General features: G+C 42.7%; 1 protein-coding gene across 1 annotated transcript in view; it reads left to right on the forward strand.

Moving 5' to 3' along the window:
- Nucleotides 1–2,850: 2,850 nt before the first annotated feature.
- The window catches only part of LOC133060216 (2-acylglycerol O-acyltransferase 2-like), a 31,432-nt gene continuing 9,956 nt past the window's right edge, over nt 2,851–24,326 (forward strand). Inside the window, exons 1-2 of the mRNA XM_061147800.1 lie at nt 2,851–2,902; nt 3,294–3,461. Coding sequence (XP_061003783.1) covers nt 2,851–2,902; nt 3,294–3,461 — 220 coding nt within the window. The remainder of the gene's footprint in view (nt 2,903–3,293; nt 3,462–24,326) is intronic.

Raw genomic sequence — 24,326 nt, forward strand, 5'->3', positions numbered from 1 at the left:
GTGCCTAGGTTTAAGGTAAACTAAATTTGTCAACAAAGATAGTAACTCTTTATATATATATATGTAAATGAGATAAAAACTTTCAGATAAACTCTATTAAAAATAGTTATATTTTAGAAATATCTATCTCTGAGGATTGGGGTAACTTAAATTTCTAGAGTTGTACTAGACTAAATGATAACATTTATTAAATAGCTAGGTCATTTCCAAATAAAGTAAGATTTTGAAACGTTAATTACTGAACACTAACAGAGAAACTAAAGAGATCTTGGACTGTTAATAAATATATTTGGTGCCATCCTGAAATATCCTTTAAATAGATAAATGAGGTGATGACTACAAAAAAGGTTAAAAAAATTTATGACAAGTGAAAGAAGAGTTTTGTGCATGATACAAATTTCTTAAGACATTAAACTGCCTTTAAAGTCTTATTGTTACTTTGACTAAGTAAATAATTATTGTTTCACAGTGAATATAAGCTGGTACCCATCTGGAATTTGGTTTTCTCTTCCTGTTAAAGAACAAAGTTTTCTTGAAATATGGCTTTTGATAACAGACTATGTAAATTTGTCTTTAAGTGATTCGTACTTGCTTTTGAAATCTTCTGTTACGTTGATAACATTGTGTTATTTCACAATGATCTATGGAAACTATGGCACACACAGACAAAGCTCATTCTGCATCTACAAAATTAACCCCTCATCAGAAAATTTAAAATGGATAAACAACGGCTATAAACCAAACTGTCAAGGCTATGGGAAGTCCAAGATGGCCGCTTGGCTTTTCCTGGTTCCCTGACAAACCTCACTTTTATTTGATAGGCTGCAGGGTTAATATCTCACAATGGAAAATATGGTTAAAATGCATTTTCTGCAATCTCCAGTGGTCAGGCCACCCACTTTGCTGGACAGATACAGACACTGGCAAAAACTTCATGAGCTTCTTGGAGACTATCACTTTCACTGATGTCTTTTGTCATCAGACAAGGACCACAGAACAAAGGAATTGGTACATGAGATTAAACAGACTGCTAAATATAATGCAATTTTCATGACTTTTTGTCTGACATATTACTGGCTTCTAATCTTTGTTTTCAGACATAAACTCAAGTCACTGATGGCTTAAAAACAATTTAGTGATTTACACCTGTGGGTAAAATTAAAACATTTTTCTTTTCTCCCGCCTCATCCCTCCAGAAATTGGGTATATTGAGTTCTGAACAGCCTCATCAAGGTAAAAAAGACTGTTTCCAGACATACACAAAAATCTCAGAGTATACTGGAGAGCCCAAACTCATATAGATGAGATTAGCAACCAGTTGGTGGATTTAGAAAATGCAATGATACTCTTAGAAGAAGAAACACAAAATCTTAAATTACATTTAAAATACATTTAAAGTGTGACTGGAACATTACTACTTTCTGTGTAACTCCCCAGAAATATAATCAATCTAAACACACCTGGAAAAATGTTAGACGGCACTTGCAGGGCCATACGCCTGACAACCTTACTCTAGATATTAAAAAGCTACAAACAAGAATCATTGGCAACTAGTATGCTTCTCTTAGACTATTACCAGATACAGGTACACTTCAAGGAATAGCAGAAGGCCTTAACTCACTGAGTCCTCTCGAGTGGATCCAAGGTATCAGAGGTGGTCTCATTGAAACACTAGCTATGTTTTGCTGTTTCACTATAATCTTCTCTTTAGTCCTCAGATGCACACAAAAAGCCCTCTGAGAACTAATGAAGAAAGCAGTTGCGAGATCAACATATCTTCTGCTACAAAAACAAAAAGGGAGATATGCAGGGATTAATAGTCAGCTACCCGTTGCTCTGGCTATGCCATGAGAAAATCACCATGGGAAAAGAATAAAAGCAAAATGTAGCAATAAAGAATAACCCAAATAAAAGTACATCAGATTGATTAGTTGGGGTCGGCATATCCTGCTAAGCTAAGGAAAAACGTAATGTGGACCTTGGAACACTGGGTCAGCGCAAGTTCAGAACGCTGCTTGTGCACACACTAAGATGTTTTCCCAAGGCATATGTGGGTCTATGACCTCCAGCCAGGTGATGGCCTTTGTACAAGAAAATAACAAAGATAGTTTAAAGTAATCAGTAAAATGGGAGATGTGATCGGGGTTACAGGAGGCTCTGACTTCATCTCAGTACAACAGATACTTTCTGCTAGTCAAGACCCTAAATAAAAGTGATGTGGCTCCGAGGAACAGGGCTATAGATCCAAGAGGTCTTGAGTCCCCTGGTCCCATCTTTAAAACTTTAGTTCTTCCTCTAGTTTCTTTCTCCCAAACTGCGCGTCGACCACTTTCGATCCCCACCTGCTGCACTGGCTGCAGCAGGTGAGGGGAAGTCAAATTCAGTCTTAGACAGGCTGTGATGGAGGTTCCGAGCAGACTATCAGGGAGGTGCCAAGTGCCCACCTACACAGTCAAGTTTCCACCCAGGGGGATGTTAAGCTGGAGATGCAGTTTGGAAGTGTTCATCCTATAGACAGACTCCAAGGCCATGAGCCTGGACAAGGTCTCTGCTGGAGAGAGGGTGGGGAGAAGAGAGAGGGTCCAGGGACTGAGGGGGCAGGAGGGACCCCAAACACTTAGCCTCGTGAAGGATAAGAGCTACCATGGAGACCCAAGGGTGGCCAAAGGGTCAAGAGGGAAACAAGGAGATTGTGGTGTTCACAGACCAACTCTGTCTGAGGCTGCTGAGAGGTCAAGATGAGAACTGAGAATTGACCACTGGATTCAGCAGCGTGGAGGCCATTGGTGAACTTGTCAAAGGCAGTTCCGGGAAACAGTGATGTTTGAAGTCTAGAAGAGGGAGGACAGGATGGGAGGGAAGGATGCGGAAAGCAAACAGCTCTTGCAGTTGTGCTCTGCAGGTGAGGTGCAGAATAGGTCAAGAGGCGAAAGAAATGGTGGGGCTGAGAGGTATTTAGGTAGAAACTGGTACTGTACATTTGTGAAAAGGAACCTGGCAGGTGAAAGGAAACAGTTATTGCAGCCAAGTAGTTGGGTGGGTGGGAAAAGGACAGGATTACCCTATAGTTGGTGCTTCACTTGCCAAGTAAGGGGCAAGATTTGAGCAAAGGTGGTCTAGCAAATAAAGTATTGCCAGAGGAGTGAGCTGTAATTATCTTCCTTCCTATTCAACTCAGTTCAGGGTAGGTAGTTTCAAAGGTTTCTCCTAAGAAGTCAGTCCTTGCTGGATCAGGCATAGTGAGACCTTAGGGCTGGTCTGGACACCTACCTACACCCCTCACAAATGCTTAGAAAACCTCTGGCTGAAACAAAAACCAGAAGGTGTCTCAGAGCTCAGAGAAGCCTCCAGAGTCAGAAGAGGAACCAGGATAGTGGAATTTGCACCCTTGTTGGTGTCATGGGAGCACAGGTTTCAGACTTTGGGGGCCCTGCAGTGGATTCTCTCTTTCTTGATCTTGGGTAAGGTGAGCTGGGATGGGAATGGACAACCATGGGCAGCAGCCACTTCAGATGTACGTGGTGCATTTTTAGGAGAAAGACACAGATATAAAGGGGCTGCTGATCTCATTGCCTGGGGATCACCTGGGATGGGGGACATCTTTCTCACTTGGCCTTGGGGGAGATTTGCCAGCAGAGATGTGTCAGACTAGCTGTGCCTACTTCCAGCCCAGCCCAGGACCTGGGAGTGTCAGAAACAGCACAGGGAGGTGAGTATTTCTGGGCCTGGAGCTACAGCGAGGGCAGCTGAGAAATGGGATGTGAGCCTACTGGGGTCAGGAGCAAGAAATTATACCTTCTCCCTTATCCTGAGGGCAAAGGGGAGCCCCAGGAGGACTTAGGTACTGGAGCGACATGGTCCAACCTGGATGCGACAGGCTGCAATCCAGGAATCTACAGTGTTGGGGTGTCTGGGGAGATAGATGACAGGAAGCAGTTGTTGCCAAATCAAATTTGGGTCTGCTTGTGGGAGCACAGTAAAGCCCATATACTGACACTGGGTTATGGTGAAAGAAAGTGTAGCATTTATTGCAGGGGCCAAGCAAGGAGTCCAGGCAGCTAAGACTCAAACTATAATTGAGTCCCCCATAATTTTCAGGGTATGGTGTTAGAGACTGGGTGAGGTAGAGTTGCTGGGTGCATGATCAACACCAGTCATCTTGGTGTGATATCTGGGAGCCAACATCACCAACCTCTGGTTCCGCTTGTTCTGAGATCTACCGGCTGGTAAGCAAATTCTTCTACCTGATGGAGGCTCAGTATCTGCAAAAAGCTCAAAGATAAGGCTCAGAATATTATCTCTAGCCCTTGGGGATGAACTAAAGGTTCTTAACACTGTTGAATGGCTAAATGATTATTATTTTGTCTTGCTTGACTGTTATCCTTTGTCTCTGTTGGGCTTCCCTGGTGGCTTAGATGGTAAAGCGTCTGCCTGCAATGTGGGAGACCCAGATTCTATCCCTGGTTTGGGAAGATCCTCTGGAAAGGAAATGGCAACCCACTCCAGTACTCTTGCCTGGAAAATTCCATGGACAGAGGAGTCTTGTAGGCCACAGTCCATGGGGTTGCAATGAGTCAGACATGACTGAGCAACTTCACTTTACTTTGTTTCTGTATTTATTGTTTCCCTGAATAATTTATTCTTTGACGAAGGTTAGGAGGTGAAGTGAAGTGAAGTCACTCAGTCTCCCGCATTGCAGGCAGACACTTTACCATCTGAGCCACCAGGGAAGCCCAACTACGAGGAGGAAGTGTTTCTAGAAATAAGAGGCAGGCTGAGGATGTGAACGGTTTTCCCCAGGAAGGTCTCAGAGATCCTGCTCAATTACAAGGTCATAATCTACAAACGGGATCACCACATAAACCCATCACCACATAAACCACATAATCCAACCCCCTCATTTTTTTGTAGTTGTATACCTCATGAGCCAAAAATGGTTTTTACGTTTTAAAAGCTTGTATTTTAAATGATTTATTGCCTATATAATATTCTCCAACTTGCCCCCAAAGAGTCACAAGTCTGATTATTTACAATTTGGCTTTTTAAGGAAATAAGACTTTCCTAGGTCTAGGGAGGCTGGTAGTGGGTAGAGAGAAGGGGACCCTTTCTAAGGATACTTAGGAGATGGTCCACAGGCAAGAATGTACAAGCTGGCCTGAAAGTAAGGGCTCCCAGTGGACCAGTAAATGCTGCATATGTAGTGAAAGCTGGTTCACGTTGGACATAGAGCAGGCATTTGGGGAAGATGGCAAAGAAGTGGCCAGAAAGGTTAACAGGGACCTGTCACCAAGGACTCAGGGCCCAGAAACAAATACTTTCTAGTGAGTTACTTGTTTATTCTGTTGTTGTAACCCCCTCTCCTTGTAGCTCAAATACTCACACAGGATTTAAAGCTTCTTTCAAATACTTGGTCTTGTTGTCAACTGCATCTCCAACTCCTAGAAGAGTTGGTGTCCATTAACCTTTTTTTTGATTGAATGAGTATTGGGAGACATACTAGTAGAATTGAATGCCAGGTTCTATCCTACTGGCTTGCTCTGTGAGCTTAGCCAAACTGCACACCCTTTCTGGATCTCGGTAAAGTGGGGTTTTGCATTTTTTCTTTGGTATTATGAGGGGAATGAAGGGGTTTTCCTTTCTCACAGACTGAAAATACTTCCAAATTAGGATCTGGCCAGCTGACAGGAGTTAATGGGTGACCTGAGAGTGAGGAAGAGGTTGAGGTTGGGGGTGTTCTTTCTGGTCAAGTGGAAATGCCCCAATTTTCCTAAGCTTTTTTTTTTCTCACTGAAAAATGAATACATGCTATTATAATAGTTCCAAACAAATTCTGTTCTAGAAGTAGAAAATTTCCCCAAATCTTACTCTCCAGGGAGCCACTATTAATGACTTGGTTTTATTCTCTAGACATGGACATGGGAATTTTGTTTCATGGGCGTAGAAGTTCAGTCTGTGAAGATGAGAGAGTTCTGGAGATGAACAATGATGATTATTAGACAACAACATGAATGAATTTAATGCTGCTGAACAGTAAACTTAAAAAGTCACTTTGGGTATATGCCCAGGAGTGGGTATGCTGCATCCCATGGTAGCTCTATTTTTAGTTTTATGAGGTACATCCATACTGCTCTCCATAGTGCCTTTGTCAAGAAAAAAATAATTTCAAAATATATGTGCACCGCAATGCTTATTACGGCACTGTTTACAATGGCTAGGACATGAAGGCAACCTAAATGTCCATAAACAGAGGACTGGATAAAGAAGATGCAGTACATATATACAGCAGAAGAGCAATCAACCTTAAAAAATGAAAAACAATGCCATTTGCAGCAACCTGGACGGACCTAGAGATCGTTACACTTGAGTGAAGTAAGTCAGACACATCAAGACAAAAATTATATAATATTGCTTATATGCAGAATAGAAAAAAAGGGTACAAATTAGCTTATCTAAAACAGAACTTAAGAGTCACAGATGTAGAAAACAAATTCATGATTACAAGTGGGTAAAGGGGGAGAGATAAACTGGGAGATTAAGATTGACATAGGCACGCTACTATATATAAAACAGATAACTAATAAGAGTCTGCTACAAAGATAGGGATGTACTCAAGACTCTGTGATGGTCTACATGAGAAAAGAGTTAAAAAAAGAGAGTATGTATGTGTATATATAATTGATTTACTTTGTTGAACACCCCAAACTAACACAATACTGAAATGAATTATACTCTAATGAAAATTTTAAAAAATAAAGAAATTTAAAAAATTATTTTGATCATAAGTATTATGTTAAATATATTTTGGGTGATCAAGCACTCAGTCATCTCTGACTCTTTGCAGCCCCATGGACTGTAGCGCGCCAGGTTCCTCTGTCCGTGGGATTTTCCCGGCAAGAATACTGGAGTGAGTTGCCATTTCCTCCTTCAGGGTATCTTCCCCAGCCAGGGATCAAACCCGCATCTCCTGCATTGGCAGGCAGATTCTTTTTTTTTTTTTTTTTACATTTTTATCTCATGCATTTTATTTTTTTCCTTTTTGTTTCATTTATTTTTATTAGTTGGAGGCTAATTACTTTACAATATTGTAGTGGTTTTTGTCATACATTGACATGAATCAGTCATGGATTTATGTGTTCCCCATCCCAGTACCCCCTCCCACCTCCCTCCCCATCCCATCCCTCTGAGTCTTCCCAGTGAGCCAGCCCTGAGCACTTGTCTCATGCATCTGACCTGGGCTGGTGATCTGTTTCACCCTTGATAGTATACCTGTTTCAATGCTATTCTCTCAGAACATCCCACCCTCGCCTTCTCCCACAGAGTCCAAAAGTCTGTTCTGTACATCTGTGTCTCTTTTTCTGTTTTGCATATAGGATTATTGTTGCCATCTTTTAAAATTCCATATATATGAGTTAGTATACTGTATTGGTCTTTATCTTTCTGGCTTACTTCACTCTGTATAATGGGCTCCAGTTTCATCCATCTCATTAGAACTGATTCAAATGCATTCTTTTTAATGGCTGAGTAATATTCCATTGTGTATATGTACCATAGCTTCCTTATCCATTCATCTGCTGATGGGCATCTAGGTTGCTTCCATGTCCTGGCTATTATAAACAGTGCTGTGTCTCTTTGACATTGGGGTGCACGTGTCTCTTTCAGATCTGGTTTCCTCTGTGTGTATGCCCAGGAGAGGGATTGCTGGCAGTTCTATTTCCAGTTTTTTAAGGAATCTCCACACTGTTCTCCATAGTGGCTGTCCTAGTTTGCATTCCCACCAATAGTGTAAGAGGGTTCCCTTTTCTCCACACCCCCTCCAGCATTTATTGCTTGTAGACTTGGATAGCAGCCATCCTGACTGGCGTGTAATGGTACCTCATTGTGGTTTTGATTTGCATTTCTCTGATAATGAGTGATGTTGAGCATCTTTTCATGTGTTTGTTAGCCATCCGTATGTCTTCTTTGGAGAAATGTCTGTTTAGTTCTTAGGCCCATTTTTTGATTGGGTCATTTATTTTTCTGGAATTGAGCTGCAGGAGTTGCTTGTATATTTTTGAGATTAATCCTTTGTTGCTTCATTTGCACCATGGAATATTACTCAGCCATTAAAAAGAATTCATTTGAATCAGTTCTAATGAGATGGATGAAACTGGAGCCCATTATACAGAGTGAAGTAAGCCAGAAAGATAAAGACCAATACAGCATACTAACGCATATATATGGAATTTAGAAAGATGGTAACGATAACCCTATATGCAAAACAGAAAAAGAGACACAGATGTACAGAACAGAATTTTGGACTCTGTGGGAGAAGGCGAGGGTGGGATGTTTCGAGAGAAGAGCATCGAAACATGTATATTATCTAGGGTGAAACAGATCACCAGCCCAGGCTGGATGCATGAGACAAGTGCTCAGGCCTGGTGCACTGGGAAGACCCAGAGGAATCGGGTGGAGAGGGAGGTGGGAGGGGGGATTGGGATGGGGAATACATGTAAATCCATGGCTGATTCATGTCAATGTATGACAAAAACTACTACAATATTGTAAAGTAATTAGCCTCCAACAAATAAAAATAAATGAAAAAAAAAAAAAGAAAGAAAAACAGGATAGTGCCTTGAGGAAAAACAGGATGCCCCCTAGGGCAATGTGGTCACTGTGACTTCATCCATTGTTTGTCAGGTCACCACAATGGGCCTTATTTTAACTATATACTATGAGCCCTTTGTGAACCCTAACAATTTTTACCAAAATAACCAAATTAAGACTTGCTTGAGAAATAGGTCTGGTCTCAATAAAAGTGGCCTGATGGTTTATATAACCATAATTGACCTTAAACATTTTTTGCTTTACTGAAACTTTTATAGAGTCTCAGACTGAACTTTTAAACTAAAACCTTTCAGGAATAAGAAAGTCATGTCAAAGGCTTATCACAGATTTTGCCTAACAGATGTAAGTGAATTCCTAAACCTAAAAGTTTCCAATCTCTGGAGGGGTCAGAGAGAGAGAAAAGATAAATGTTTCAATTTGTTTACAAAGTATAATTTTACTCAATTACTATCATAATTAGTTTTAGGGGAAGGTTTCCCCTACTCCTGGAAAACACAGATTCAAACTTATAATTTTTCAGATAGAAATTATAAAAGTTATAAGCATATTTGCCAGTTCTTTCAGTCCTTTTGTTAACTTTTGTGAAGTCAATAGATTTCCCATTCAGTTCAGTCACTCAGTTGTGTCTGACCCTTTGCAACCCCATGGACTGCAGCACGCCAGGCTTCCCTGTCCATCACCAACTCCTAGAGCTTGCTCAAAAATCATGTCCATCGAGTCAGTGATACCATAAAACCGTCTCATCCTCTGTTGTGCCCTTCTCCTCCTGCCTTCAATCTTTCCCAGCATCAAGGTCTTTTCTAATGAATCAGTTCTTCGCATCAGGTGGCCAAAGTATTGGAGCTTCAGCTTCAGTTCAGAAACTGGTATTTATCCAAAAGTCTTCCCCAGTGACTCAGCTGGTAAATATCTGCCTAATGATACAGGAAACAGAAGAGATGTGGGTTCGATTCCTGGGTTGGGGAGATTCCCTAGAGAAGGAAATGGTAACCCACTCCAGTATTCTTGCCTGGAAAATTTCATAGACAGAGAAGCCTGGCTGACTACAGTCCATGAAGTTGCAAAGAGTCAGACATGACTGAGCACACATGCCTTTCTATAATTGAGGAGTAAGCATTTTTTGTGAAATTTGGTTAGTGCTATGACAATATTTTAAGAAGTAACTAGAAATATGACTGATAACATTTTACTTAGGAATCTTAGGAACTCCATATAGTTTCTAGGATACCTATATTAGTAAGATTTACCATACAATATAAGTTATTACTTGTCAGGAAGCATTTAACAAGAGGCTTCCTGTGTGCTGTTTTGGATCTGTCAGGAACCCTCTGGCCCTTATTAATTCCTGAATATTCAGAAATTAAGAGGAGAGGGACTGAGGAATCCAGGCATTTCTCATTATGGTGATAAGTACCCTCTTCTCTTGTTAATAGGGATCGCCTTGTGTTTTGTAAGTCTGGAATTTTAATCTTTATCTTTGCTGAGAATAACTACCTTGTAAGATAGTACATATGCCCACGCCATGTTGATTAAAACACCTTTGCTCCATCAGAGCTTTGGTCCCTGTGTCTTTCTTTCTCTCTCTCTCCCTCTCCATTTCTGGCTGATTCCCTGGAGCGTGGAAGCTGGCTGCGTAACCCAGGGAATGTTAGCCTCTTTCCTTCTTTCACTCTCTCATCGTGGACTCCGGACCACCAGGTTCCGGTCCATTAGAGGACCAACAATTACTCACTTGATAATACTTCCCACATAATTCTGCATACAATTGAACCTAATTAGTGTAATATCTCTCTGAGATGTTTCAGGGGACCTCTGAAGCATCCCCAAATTAGCTAGAAGTCAAAAGTGCTTCATTAAAATGATTTAGGAAGTTTTGTCAACAAATACCAAAAAGGTTTAGAACACTCAGTCAGGTAGGATGATAGCTCATTGTGAAACAATAGCTATCCATTTAGCCAAACTATAAAGGATTTCAGAACAGATCATTAAAGAGATAAAGAAACTTAAATCTCTCATCAAAGCAGTTCAACATCTGAAGAAAGGGTGTCTCTCTTAACAGAGAGAAAAGCCAAATTTTTGCACCAGCTTGCTTTTGAATTTATTTAAAAGTAAACTCAATTTATTTTAAACTTAGTCAATCCTAACCATGCTCCAGGAGTTGGTGATGGACAGGGAAGCCTGGCATGCTGCAGTCCATGGGATCTCAGTCGGACACGACTGAGCAACTGAACTGAACTGAACTGAACCATGCACAAAACGCTTTTCTCAGGGTCCATTTTCCACAAAAGTTCTTACCACTTTCTGTGCCCAATACTTTGTTCTCCTATCCTGAAATGGCCACCTGTAAGTCAGCCCTGCTTTCTTTTCCCTTCATAAAATGCAGTTCCTTTCCTCATACCTTCTTTACTGAAAACACACTTCCTATTTTCCTTAAGCAACCAAGAATGTATGTTTATATTAGTATCCTATAGATTGGTGAACATAGGTACCAGTGATAATTTCTAAAAGCTTTTGTTTTCTTACAGAAAACATTTCAGGATGGCACCGAATATTATTTATTAATAGTCAAAAATCTTTTTAGTTTTTCTGTAAGAGGAAATTAGTTTTCAGTAATCAGTGTTTCAGAATCTTATTTCATTTGGAAATGACCTAGCCATTTAATAAATTTTATCACTTAGTTTAGCCCAACTCTAGAAATTTAAGTTACCCAAATCTGGAGAGACTATTTTAGACAGACACACCTAAATTATAATTATTTTTAATAGAATTTATCTAAAAGTTCCTATTTCATTAAAAATTATTTTTCACTTGAGTTGCATTCCTTGTTGACAAACTTGTAACAGATATAATAATATTTAACCTTGGCACAATGAAAATATTACCCCTTAATGTTAATGACTCTTAGACATGTCTGTAACAGGAGGGAAAGGGGCAGGGGACAACTTTTGAAAGAATGACATAGCCCAAGGACACAATATAAATGTTAGAAAAACGCCGCGGGAGGAAAAAAGCCACCTCTAAGGACCGTTGGTGAAGGCCTTTATTGAGCGGTCGCTCTCGGGCAGAACTCCCGGGGGCGGGTGAGTGAGGAGACACCAGGGCCGGCGTCCAAGCCAGGTCTTTTCATATAAGGAAGAAGGCGTGGGCTACAGTGGGCGGTCAGTGTCTGAGGGCTCCGGGTCGGTACCTGATTGGACCAGGCTGCAGGGGGTCGGTTCCCGGAAGTTAAGCCAGCCTCCGGAATTTGCCTTGTGGCACTTTTCCGGGGCATGTCTCGACCTTTCAATAAACTGACTAGAATCAAATGGGACCAAGATGGCAAATAAGACTAGACCTTGATCCTGAATCAGCAAGTGAAATGACACACCCAGAGGTGCCAAGACAGTTCCCAGGCACTGTTAAAAGACCAAGGAGTGGATGGTGGCCCAAATCCAGGGAATCTCTGCCCCTTCCCCAAAATAGTTGGATTAGTCCTCCCGTTCATTAGCATATGAAATTACCCAGCCTATAAAAACTAACCATGCCACATTTCACGGCCACTGCGATCGCCCTCTGCGATGGCCCACACTGTCTGTGGAGTGTTCTCTCTGTATCTGAATAAATCTACTTCTTACCTATCACTTGGTCTCTCACTGAATTCTTTCTGTGATGAGATATCAAGGACCCAAGCTTCATTAGGTCCTGAAACCAGGTACTGTGGCTTTTGGCTGGGTTCAAGTCCCAGCCATGTGGGTTCAAGTCCCAAGCAGGATTTTGGCTGGCTTCAAGTCCCAAAACATGGGTTCGAGTCTCAATCTGTGGTAAACGGTTTTATGTTTATATTAGTTAAATCAACAAATAAACACTAATACCAGGTGTTTAATACTGAATATTTTCCAGTTCATGTGAACCTGAAAATCATTTAGGTTAATTTCTCTTGTATTTAAAATTGTCTGATTTATAAGCACTTACTTTTCTTTAGGCCAGTTATATTAGCGCTCATTTACAAACTAGTTTCTGCAATTAGTAATATTATCCAAAGACAAAGATATATACTGAGACATACATATATCTAAATAGATACAACAAGGGATTTTGTAGCTTTGTTTTTCAAACTTAGCTATAAATCAGATATCACAATATAAAACTCACAAATTGTAAACTAGAGTTGGAATAAGAAACTTCTAAAAAGGCATTGTTCCTTCCTTCCTTTTTTTTTTGTGCATGTAAAAATATAAATTTTGAAATATCAAAAGAACCCCATTAACTAGGCACTTGCAAGTATGAGCCTCCCATGTATTGTACATGAATCTGGCTGGAGTGTTAGAGGTTGGCTTTCTGACATCCCTCATTCTGTTTTTAAGACTTTGTTTTTCTTTTCTCTTTTCTAAGACTTTGTCTTTCTTGTCTCTCCGTGGCCACCACAGAGATGAGCAGGACAGGAGCGCCAGGAGGAGAAAGCCCCAGGGGCACTGCATTCTCACTCACTACCCCCCACCCCCACCGTGGCTTCACTCCCTCCCCTGATCTACCTCTTACCTAACGACTCAGCAAGACCACCCAGGCTTTTATAACTGAGTAACCCTTGGGCCCAGAATTTTTTTTTTCTGTGGTCTTTTTTGAACCCTCAACATCCTCCCAATGGATGATCCAGGGGAATGTCACAGGAGAATCCTTACCTCCCTTTTCAGGGTTCCCTAGACCTAGAACATTTTTGACTGGTCCCTGCGTCTGAGTTTTCCTATACACTCAACCATTTCCACTGGAGGTTTCTTTTATATCCTGAGAATCTCTTCGTCCGCTTCTGGTCACCTCCCTCACAAGAGAAACTGCAGATTGTGTTTCCCTTCTCGCTTGGAGTCTAAGACACAACTCTCTCACACACACTTGATCACTGAAAATGTCCAACCACCAAGGAAGTACTTGTAGTCCAATTTTCCCTACCTTGGCTTGTGCATGAAGTTGCCTGGTTGCCTTAGTGCTGGCTTTCTCTTTCCCATGTAGCTCTGCTGTCCTCCAAACAGGTCTCAGGTCTTTCTATGGCTTCTGTAGAGAGCTGGACTGGGGCGGGACACGTCTTCCCTACTACCAAAGTCCCACCTCCATGCTGGCACAGTGAACCTGGAGGAGCCTCCAAAATTGTGGAAAATAAGACCCACCAGCCCAAACCCAAAGAATGGACTTGGAAACACGAGGAGCAGCAGGAAGCAGGACTTTAAGACCTAAAAGCAAGGTTTTGCAAGGAGCATAGGAGTTGTCAGGTATGGCAGAGAGTCTCAGAGGCTTTCAGGGTTGGGCAGAGCCGGAGTCCCCTCCTGACATCAGGCTACTCTGTGACTTGGAAGAAGTTCTCGGACATCATTCCTTATAGGGGACAAAGGACCTGCTGGGGCCCAGCCTGGTGACACTGCTTGATGGTGACAACAAGTGGGACAGGAGGCAGTCAGCAGAGCTCTGCCAGCAGCCACCTGGCCTGACCCAGCATCACCCTCTCAGGAGGAGTCGGTTTTGCTAGGGATCAGAAGGTGGCAGAGATGGCAACATAGGAGCTACTGAGTGAGCAAAGGCAGAGAGGAGGGAGCAGTCAGAGCACATGTGGGAGAGATTTCTTGGTGAGGGTCAGGGTCAAGGTGAGTTTTCAGGAACCTAAGGCTGAGGTTTAGGCCTTTGTGCAGCAAAGTTCTGTTGAGATTGAGAGGGAGCAGGGAAGACAGGGTCCCTGAGGATTCCTGGCCTGCTGTCTGGGGAACTACTGTCCAGTCCAGAGGTCAGAATTGATCCCCCAGGTAGGGAGGAGCTCTGGAAGGTGCTTGAGCTGGAGTGGGTCATGGACCAGATAAGAGAGGCAGTGAATGCCTCAGGCTGGACTGAGCATCTGTCTTAGTGACCCTACAGCAGGGCAGAGTCAGCTGCCTGAGCAACTTGCTAGTGAGCACCTACTACCTGCTGGACTCTGGGTGGATGCTACACATACACTAAGAACCACTTTCTCAGAACCTACTATGTGCTGGGCTGTCTGGAAGGATGATTCACATGTGGAATCTCAGTGTAACTAACAGTGACCTCCTCATACAAATGAGGTTCACATCAGAGAGGTTAAAAGCCTTTCTAGAATCCTGGCACCAATATGAAAACTGCCTGCCCAAGTGTCCTGCTCTCACCTTGCCTACTGTGGCCTCAAACTCAGCCAAGTTGTACATTGAAAAGATCAGAGGCACCAGCTATGCCTATGGACTCCCAATACCACTCTGTGCCCATACAACTCACATCCTCTCCCATCTTCACCTGTAAATGGTTCAGCCATAAATGAGGGGTTAATCAATGCCAGTTCTTCCTTGTCTCTTCCATTTATAAATGCCTGGAAGTGGTTTTAAAGACTTGGGAGAGTTTGTGTCAATCATGAACTGGGTTTGGATTTTTCTTAGATTCTGTGTCTTCCTCTCACTCCCTGCCAGAAAGCTGACCTGAGTGTTTCCTTCTTCAGCAAGTTGAACTGATGGTCAAGTTATACCTTTAGTGGGAGAATGGATAGAATAGATGTGTTGGAAGATTCCTTCCCTCAACTGCTTCAAAAAAGGTTCTGAACAGAAAACCACAGCATCAAACCCTGGTCTTATCTGTAAATGTCAATGATGAAGAGTCAAAAGAGTCTTCCTGGCTCAAAAAATGTTAAAAATGTCAGAAGTTACTGTTGGAATTGCCCTAGATTATGCTTCTCAATTAATTGTGGTTAAAACATCAGGGTTTTGCATTTTTCCTTTTTTCTAAGCTACCATGGACTTATCTACTTGTAAAATAAAATATAAATTACCCAAGAAAACAAAGATAAACAGTTCAAATCTAATTTTAATTTTTAGTTTCAATACACATAGAACTACTGTACCACACTGCTCTAAGGTTTCTGAGCAGTCACTCTTAAACTCTGTACTTACCTTGTCAGGAACCAGTAACAGGCAGCTCGTGGACAAGGCAGGTCCTCATACCTCACAGGAGCAACACTGCCCCAGGAAGTATGGTGCTGCCTGGTTGTTGGCCTGAAAGGAGATTGTGGGGTGAGGGACACAGAACCCCTGGTGAACAGCTGAGAACTGTACATTGGTCAGTATGGGCTGTCGTCTTAGTCCCTGATATCTGGTAGGATGAGGGGCTCTGGGAAGGGAAGGACTTGTCTGAGGTCTCACAGCTGGAAAGTGGCCAATGCAGGACTGGTCTCAGCCCTCATCCGAGGCTCTTCCAATCTGCCTTGGCGACTTTAGCCCAATTCAGGACCACTCTGATGGGTCATTTGGTTCAGCTTCTCTCTCTGCCCAATTCCACTACTTCCTTCTTCATAAACTTTTCACAGAGAGGAAATTCAGCGAATAAAGTCATGTCCATTCATGATGAGGAATTGGAAATCAGGACCCCAACTTGATATCTCTCTACACAACAGGAAATAAGACGTCTGAATTTACCAAGAAGGAGAGAGGCTCTGTATCTATGGGACACTGATATAATCTGGGTGAGATGTAAATTGGTGCTGCTATTTTGGGAAAGTCTGACACCACTACTCTGTACCTTGTGCAATCATGGAGCCTTAGACCCAGCTGTCCCTCCAACTGTTGAGAGTGTGGGAGAGAGAAAGGACACAGAGACAGAGACCAGTGAGAACAGTGGTGTCGGAGTTGATCAGAGGTTGGCTGTGGGAGTGAAAAGCAGCGTTCACATGCAACAGATATTTAATCAATATTTATTGACTCAACAAAAGACTAGAACACGAACATATAAAATGATATTCAAATGAATAGTGAACATTATTTTTCACAGAGACATTTTAAATTACACTACTCTTTGCACTGTGTATGGGACCAGTATGTTTAATTTATTAAGTCCAAGAGAAAAGATAATTCACTGACAGAATGAAACATCCAAACATCCAAATATCTTCATTTAAAATTTAAAAGTACTTTAACTATAGACAGTATCAGGTAGAGCAGAATTCTAATCCAGATTCTCCCAAATTAAGTTTCTATCTTTCAGAAAAGTCTCTTCTTGACAGAATTGTTTTTCCTGTAAGCTTAGTAGGTTCAGGAGTGGATTACCACAGTGCTTGCTCAACCCCAACAATTGCCCATGACCAGCTAAGTGAAGGATGAACATTCCACAAAGCCTCCAGCACCACTTTACATCTGTGCAGGGGATCTTTCAACACATGATTCCTGATTCTAATGAGACAGCTATTACTGAAAAGGGCAGCAATTTCTTCATCAGCCACTGACTGAAGCTTATTTGGGAAAATGGTATTCTTCCTGAGAATTGCTCCATAGCCTCTTTACTTACAGGCCTTTTTCTTCTCTTCTGAAGACGCACGTTTTCCAGTCCATATAGTAACTTCAAACTTGGCCTGAAGCTGATGAAAGAACAACTTACCGGACAATCCACAAAACAGAGCCAAGGATGGAGGCTGCCATGTTGTCCCGCCCCATTCAGTCAGTCAGCTCAGTCGCTCAGTCGTGTTTGACTCTTAGGCGACCCCATGAATCGCAGCATGCCAGGCCTCCCTGCCCATCACCAACTCCCGGAGTCTACTCAAACTCATGTCCATCGGGTCGGTAATGCCATCCAGCCATCTCATCCTCTGTCATCCCCTTCTCCTCCTGCCCCCAATCCCTCCCAGCATCAGGGTCTTTTCCAATGAGCCAACTCTTCCCATGAGGTGGCCAAAGTACTGAAGTTTCAGCTTCAGCATCAGTCCTTCCAATGGACACCCAGGACTGATCTCCCTTAGGATGGACTGGTTGGATCTCCTTGCTGTCCAAGGGACTCTCAAGAGTCTTCTCCAACACCAGAGTTTGAAAGCATCAATTCTTCGGTGCTCAGCTTTCTTCACAGTCCAACTCTCACATCCATACATGATCACTGGAAAAACCATAGCCTTGACTAGACAGACCTTTGTTGGCAAAGTAATGTCTCTGCTTTTTAATATGCTGTCTAGGTTGGTCATAACTTTTCTTTTAAGGGGTAAGTGTCTTTTAATTTCATGGCTGCAGTCACCATCTGCAGTGATTTTGGAGCCCAGAAAATAAAGTCTGACACTGTTTCCACTGTTCCCCCATCTATTTGTCATGAAGTGATAAGACCAGATGACATGATCTTAGTTTTCTGAATGTTGAGCTTTAAGCCAACTTTTTCACTCTCCTCTTTCACTTTCATCAAGAGGCTTTTTAGTTCCTCTTCACTTTCTGCCATAAGGGTGGTGTCATCTGCATATCTGAGGTTATTGATATTTCTCCCAGCAATCTTGATTCCAGCTTGTGCTTCTTCCAGCCCAGCATTTCTCATGATGTACTCTGCACATAAGTTAAATAAGCAGGGTGACAATATACAGCCTTCGCATACTCCTTTTCCTATTTGGAACTAGTCTGTTGTTCCATGTCCAGTTCTAACTGTTGCTTCCTGACCTGCATACAAATTTCTCAAGAGGCTGGTCAGGTGGTCTGGTATGCCCATCTCTTTCAGAATTTTCCACAGTTTATTGTGATCCACACAGTCAAAGGTTTTGGCATAGTCAAGAAAGAAGAAATAGATGTTTTTCTGGAACTCTCTTGCTTTTTCGATGATCCAGCGGATGTTGGAAATTTGATCTCTGGTTCCTCGGCCTTTCCTAAAACCAGCTTGAACATCTGGAAGTTCTTGATTCACGTATTGCTGAAGCCTGGCTTGGAGAATTTTGAGCACTACTTTACTAGCGTGTGAGATGAGTGCAATTGTGCAGTAGTTTAAGCATTCTTTGGCATTGCCTTTCTTTGTGATTGGAATGAAAAGGGACCTTTTCCAGTCCTGTGGCCACTGCTGAGTTTTCCAAATTTGCTGGCGTATTGATTGCAGCACTTTCACAGCATCATCTTTTAGAATTTGAAACAGCTTAACTGGAATTCCATCCCCTCCACTAGCTTTGTTCATAGTGATGCTTTCTAAGGCCCACTTGACTTCACATTCCAGGATGTCTGGCTCTAGGTGAGTGATCACACCATCGTGATTATCTGGGTCATGAAGATCTTTTTTGTACAGTTCTTCTGTGTATTCTTGCCACCTCTTCTTAATATCTTCTGCTTCTGTTAGGTCCATACCATTTCTGTCCTTTATTGTGCCCATCTTGGCAGGAAATGTTCCCTTGGTACCTCTAATTTTCTTGAAGAGATCTCTAGTCTTTCCCATTCTGTTGTTTTTCTCTATTTCTTTGCACTGATCACTGAGGAAGGCTTTCATATCTCTCCTTGCTATTCTTTGGAACTCTGCATTCAAATGGGAATATCTTTCCCTTTCTCCTTTGTTTTTTGCTTCTCTTCTTTTCACAGCTATTTGTAAGGCCTCCTCAGACAACCATTTTGCCTTTTTGCTGTTCTTTTCCATGGGGATGGTCTTGATCTCTGTCTCCTGTACAATGTCACGAACCTCCGTCCATAGTTCATCAGGCATGCTGTTGATCAGATCTAGTCCCTTAAATCTATTTCTCACGTCCACTCTATAGTCATAAGGGATTTGATTTAGGTCATACCTGAATGGTCTAGTGGTTTTCCCTACTTTCTTCAGTTTAAGTTCAATCTCTGTTAAGCATTGAGAAAACACTGTTAAGCACAATGAAGTACACGAGGAATCCCAGATCTGAGCAGTGAAAGTGCAGAGTCTTAACCAGTTGACCACCAGTGTAATGTGTAATGACTTTGGGCAACTCTATTGCTTTGTGGAGACTGTAGAAAGGGTGTGTGAGGGGAGGTCAAGTTCAGTTCTAGATAGGCTGTGATGGAAGTGCTGAGGAGACTAGCCAAGAGAATGTCAAGTACTACCTACAAAGTCAAGTCTGGAGCCCAGGGGAGGTCAGGCAGGAGATGCAGTTTGGAAGTCTTCATCCTGTAGACAGATTCCAAGGCCATGAGCCTGGATGAAGTCCCTGCAGGAGAGAGGGTGGAGAGAAGAGGGAAGGTCCAGAGACTGAGGAGACAGGAGGATTCTCAAACACTTAACCTGGTGAAGGATAAGAGCCACTGTGGAGACCCAGGGGCAGCCAGAGGGGCAGGAGGCAAACCAGGAAAGGGTAGTGTCCATAGGCCAAGTGTTTTCAAGGAGGAGGGAGGGACCAACTGTGTCTGAGGCTGCTGAGAGGTCAAGACAAGAGCTGAGAATTGACCACTGGATTCAGCAGCAAGGAGGCCACTGGTGAACTTGTCAGGGGCAGTTTCGTGAAAGAGTGATGTCTGAAGTCTGGAGGAGGGAGAACAGAATGAGAGGGGAGGGTGTTTAATGCAGATGGCTCTTTCTTGAGTTGTGCTATGCAGTGAGCTGAGGAATAGGGCAGGAGATGGAGGAGATGGTGGGGCCAAGAGATATTTATATGGCAACTGTGAAGGGAAGATATGTGAAGAGGAACCCTTGACCTGGCAGGTGAAAGGAGACTGAGGCCAAGTAGTTGGGTAAGTGGAAGGAGGACAGAATTGCCCTATACTTGCTGCTTCACTTGCCAAATAATGGGTAAGATTAGAGAAAAGATGATCTGACAGATAATATTCTGCTTGAAGAGTAAACTGTACTTTTCTTCCTCCATATTCAGCTAGGCTCAGGCCAGATGTCTTTAAAGATTTCTCCTAGGAAACCGGTTCTTGCTGGGGCAGGTGCAATGAGATCTTAGGACTGGCTAGATATCCACCCCCAGTCCCCATAAATGCTTAGGCAACTGCTGACAACAATGAAATCCAGCAGGTGTTGCAGAGCTCAGAGAAGACTCCAGAGCCAGCAGAATAACCATTATGGTGGAGTTCGCGCCCTTGTGTGTGCCATGGGAATGCAGGCTGCAGACACTGGTGGTCCTGCAGTGGGTCAGCTGTTTGGTGTTCATGGGAAAGGCAAGCTGGGTTGGAAATGGGCAACCTAGGGCACCTGTCACATCTGGTACACACTGTGCACTGATGGGGGAATAATCCCCAGCTCAGTGCCTGGGGATCACCAGAAATTAGGAAGATCTTGCTCAGCTTGCCTTGAGGGAGCTCTGGGAGCTGTGTCTGACTAGCTGTGCCAACCCCCAGCCCATCCTGGGTCCTGGGAGTGTCAGGAACAGCACAGGGAGGTGAGGTAGCCTTGGGCCTAGAGCTAGAGGGAGGGCAGCTGAGAAAAGGTATCTGGGCCCACTGGTGCCAGGAGCAGGAGCTTGTACTTATCCCTTATCTGGGGACAAAGGCGAGGCCCAGGTGGGCTTTAGATATAGAAGTAACACGGTCCAATCTGTGTGTGACAGGTTGCAATTCAGGGATCTTCTGTGTTGAGATGTCTGTGGAAGACAGGTCACAGGGAGCGGTTGTTACCAAATCAAATTTGTACTAGCTTGCCTGAGCACAGGAAAGCTCCCATGCTGACACTGGGCTGTGGTGAAAGAAACTGCAGTATTTATTGCAGAGGCCAAGCAAAGAGTCCAGATAGTTTTAGTCAAGACACTTGACCCCCTCCCCCTCCCTCTCATGAATTTCAGGGAATGGCTTCTAGAGTTTGATGATTGAATGGCTTCTAGAGATCTCCATGATCTTAGAGATTGGGTGAGGTAGAGTTGCTTGAGCACATGATCAGCCCCTAGACAGTTGTCTGATTGCTTGGTGGTGAGGTAACTGGGAGCCAACATCACCAACCTTCTGGCTTCCCTTGGTTTGAGGCCTACGGGATGGCGAGAAACTTCCTCTACTTGGTGGTGGCTCAGTGGTGGCTCTGCAAAGAAGCTCAAAGATAAGGCTCAGAATAGTATCTATAGCACTTGTTTTTGTTTTTGTTCAGTTGCTCATTCACGTCCAACTCTTTGTGACCCCATGGACTGCAGTATGCCAGGCTTTCCTGTCCTTCAGTCTCTCCTGGAGTTGGCTCAAACTCATGCCCATTGAGTCAATGATGTCATCCAATCTTCTCATGCTCTGTTGCTCCCTTCTCCTACCTTCAATCATTCCTAGCATCAGGGTCTTTTTCAATGAGTTAGCTCTTTGCATCAGGTGGACGAAGTATTGGAGCTTCAACTTCAGCATCAGTCCTGCCAATGAATATTCAGGATTGGTTTCCTTTAGGATGGACTGGTTGGATCTTCTTTCTGTCCAAGGGACTCTCAGGAGTCTTCTACAGCACCACAGCACTCAGCCTTCTTTATGGTCCAACTCTCACATCCATACATGACTACTGGAAAAACCATAGCTTTGACTAGATGGACTTATGTTGGCAAAGTGATGTCTCTGCTTTTTAATATGCTATCTAGATTTGTCATAGCTATTTTTCCCAAGAAGCAACTGTCTTTTAATTTCATGACTGCAGTCACCATCCACAATGATTTTGGAGTCCAAGAAAATATAGTCTGTCACTATTTCCATTTTTCTCCCATCTGCTTGCCATGAAGTGATGGGACTAGATGCCATGATCTTAGGTTTTTTTTTTTTTTTTTTTAATAATTATTTATTTGGCTTTGCTGAGTCTTAGTTATGACATGCGGGATCTAGTTCCCTGACCAGGGATGGAACCCTGGCCTCCTGCATTGGGAGCTCAGAATTTTAGTCATTGGACCACCAGGGAAGTCCCATGATCTTAGTTTTCTGAATGTTGAGTTTTAAGCCAGCTTTTTCATGCTTCTCTTTCACCTTTATCAAGAGGCTCTTTTGTTTTTCTTTGCTTTCTGCCATGGACTTCCTTGGTAGCTCAATTGGTAAAGAATCTACCTGCAATGTAGGAGACCCCAGTTTGAGTCTTTGGTCAGGAAGATCTGCTGGAGAAGGGAACAGCTACCCACTTCAGTATTCTGGCCTGGAGAATTCCATGGACAGAGGAGACTGGCAGGCTACAGTCCATGGACTCACAAAGAGTTGGACACAGCTGACTGATTTTCACTTTCTTTTTTTTGCCATGGAGTGGTATCAACTGTGTATCTGAAGTTATTGATATTTCTCCTGGCAGTCTTGATTCCAGCTTGAGTTTCATCCAGCCTCGCATTTGGCTTGATGTACTCTGCATATAATTTAAATAAGCAGGGAGATAATATACAGCCTTGACATATTCCTTTCCTAATTGAACCAGTTCGTTGTTCCTTGTTTGGTTTTAACTGTTGCATCTTGACCTGCATACAGGTTTTTCAGGAGGCAGGTAAGCGATCTGGTATCCCCATCTCTTTAAGAATTTTCCACAGTTTGTTGTGATCCACACAGTCAAAGGTTTTAGTATAGTCAATAGGGCCAAATCCAGCCTCCTGATTGTGCTTGTATTTTTGTAGAGCCCAAGAGCCAAGAATGGTTTTTACAGTTTAAATGCTTGTATTAGAAATGATTTTGTACCTATGCAGTATCCTCCAAATTGCCTCTTGAACCTCACATTCTGAATTACAGCTCTGAATTCTGAAAAGATTACTTACCTTGGTCTATGGAGGATAGCAGTGGGCAGAGAGATGGGGCCCCTTTTCAAAGATACTTAAGAGGTTGTCCACAGACAGAATGCACAGACTGGCAGGAAAGTAAGGGTTTCCAATGCTCCAGTAAATGCTGCACATGTAGTGAACTGCTGACTCATGCTGGACATAGAGCAGGCATTTGGGGGAGGGGCAAAGAAGTGGCCTGAAAAGTCAACAGGGTGTCCATAGGTTCGTGGATTTATCTCTGGGCTTTCTATTCTGTTCCATTGATCTATATTTCTGTCTTTGTGCCAGTACCATACTGTCTTGATGACTGTGGCTTTGTAGTAGAGCCTGAAGTCAGGCAGGTTGATTCCTCCAGTTCCATTCTTCTTTCTCAAGATTACTTTGGCTATTCAAGGTTTTTTGTATTGCCATACAAATTGTGAAATTCTTTGGTCTAGTTCTGTGAAAAATACCGTTGGAAAGAAGGGATCTTCCATTCTCAGGGACTGGAAATACTCCCAAGTTTGACATTGCCCGCTGACAGGAGTTAAAATGTGAGCCCAGGGTGAGGTATATTGTGGGGTGAGGGGAGTTCTTTTGGTCAAGTGGAAATACAAGCATTTTTAAAATCTTTTTTTCTGAGTGAAAAATGAATCTATGTTATTGTAACTCATCCAAATAGAATATGTATACTAAAAGTGAATCCTACCCCGTAGGGAGGCACTGTGAACAAGTTGGGTTCTATTCTCTAGACCAGACATGGGAGTTCTTATTTCATGGGTACAGAGGTTCAGTTTGGGAAGATGAAAAGACTTCCAGAGATGAAGGATAGTGATTGTTACACAACAATATGAGTGAATTAATGTCATCAACAATACACTAAAAATCATTTCAGGTATATGCCCAGGAATGGGAATGCTGGGTCTAATGGTAGCTCTATCTTTGGTTTCATAAGGTATCTCCATATAGTTCTCCATAGTGCCTTTGTCAAGAAAACCACAATTTGAAAAGATCCAAGCACCACAATGTTCATTGCAGCACTATTTACAATAACTAAGACATGAAAACGATCTAAATGTCCACTGACAGAAGAATGGATCAAGAAGTTGTAGAGCATATAGATAATGGAATATTACTCAGCTATTAAACAGAACAAAACAATGCCACTTGCAGCAACATGGATGGACCTAGAGATTGTTATACTGAGTGAAGTAAGTCAGATACTAAAAGACAAATATTAGTTGGAGGCTAATTACTTTACAATATTGTAGTGGTTTTTGCCATACATTGACATGAATCAGCCATGGATTTACATGTGTTCTCCATCCTGAACCCTCCTCCGACCTCCCTCCCCATCCCG

The sequence above is a fragment of the Dama dama genome, chromosome 1 (genome assembly GCF_033118175.1).
Source record: "Dama dama isolate Ldn47 chromosome 1, ASM3311817v1, whole genome shotgun sequence".
Taxonomy (NCBI): domain Eukaryota; kingdom Metazoa; phylum Chordata; class Mammalia; order Artiodactyla; family Cervidae; genus Dama; species Dama dama.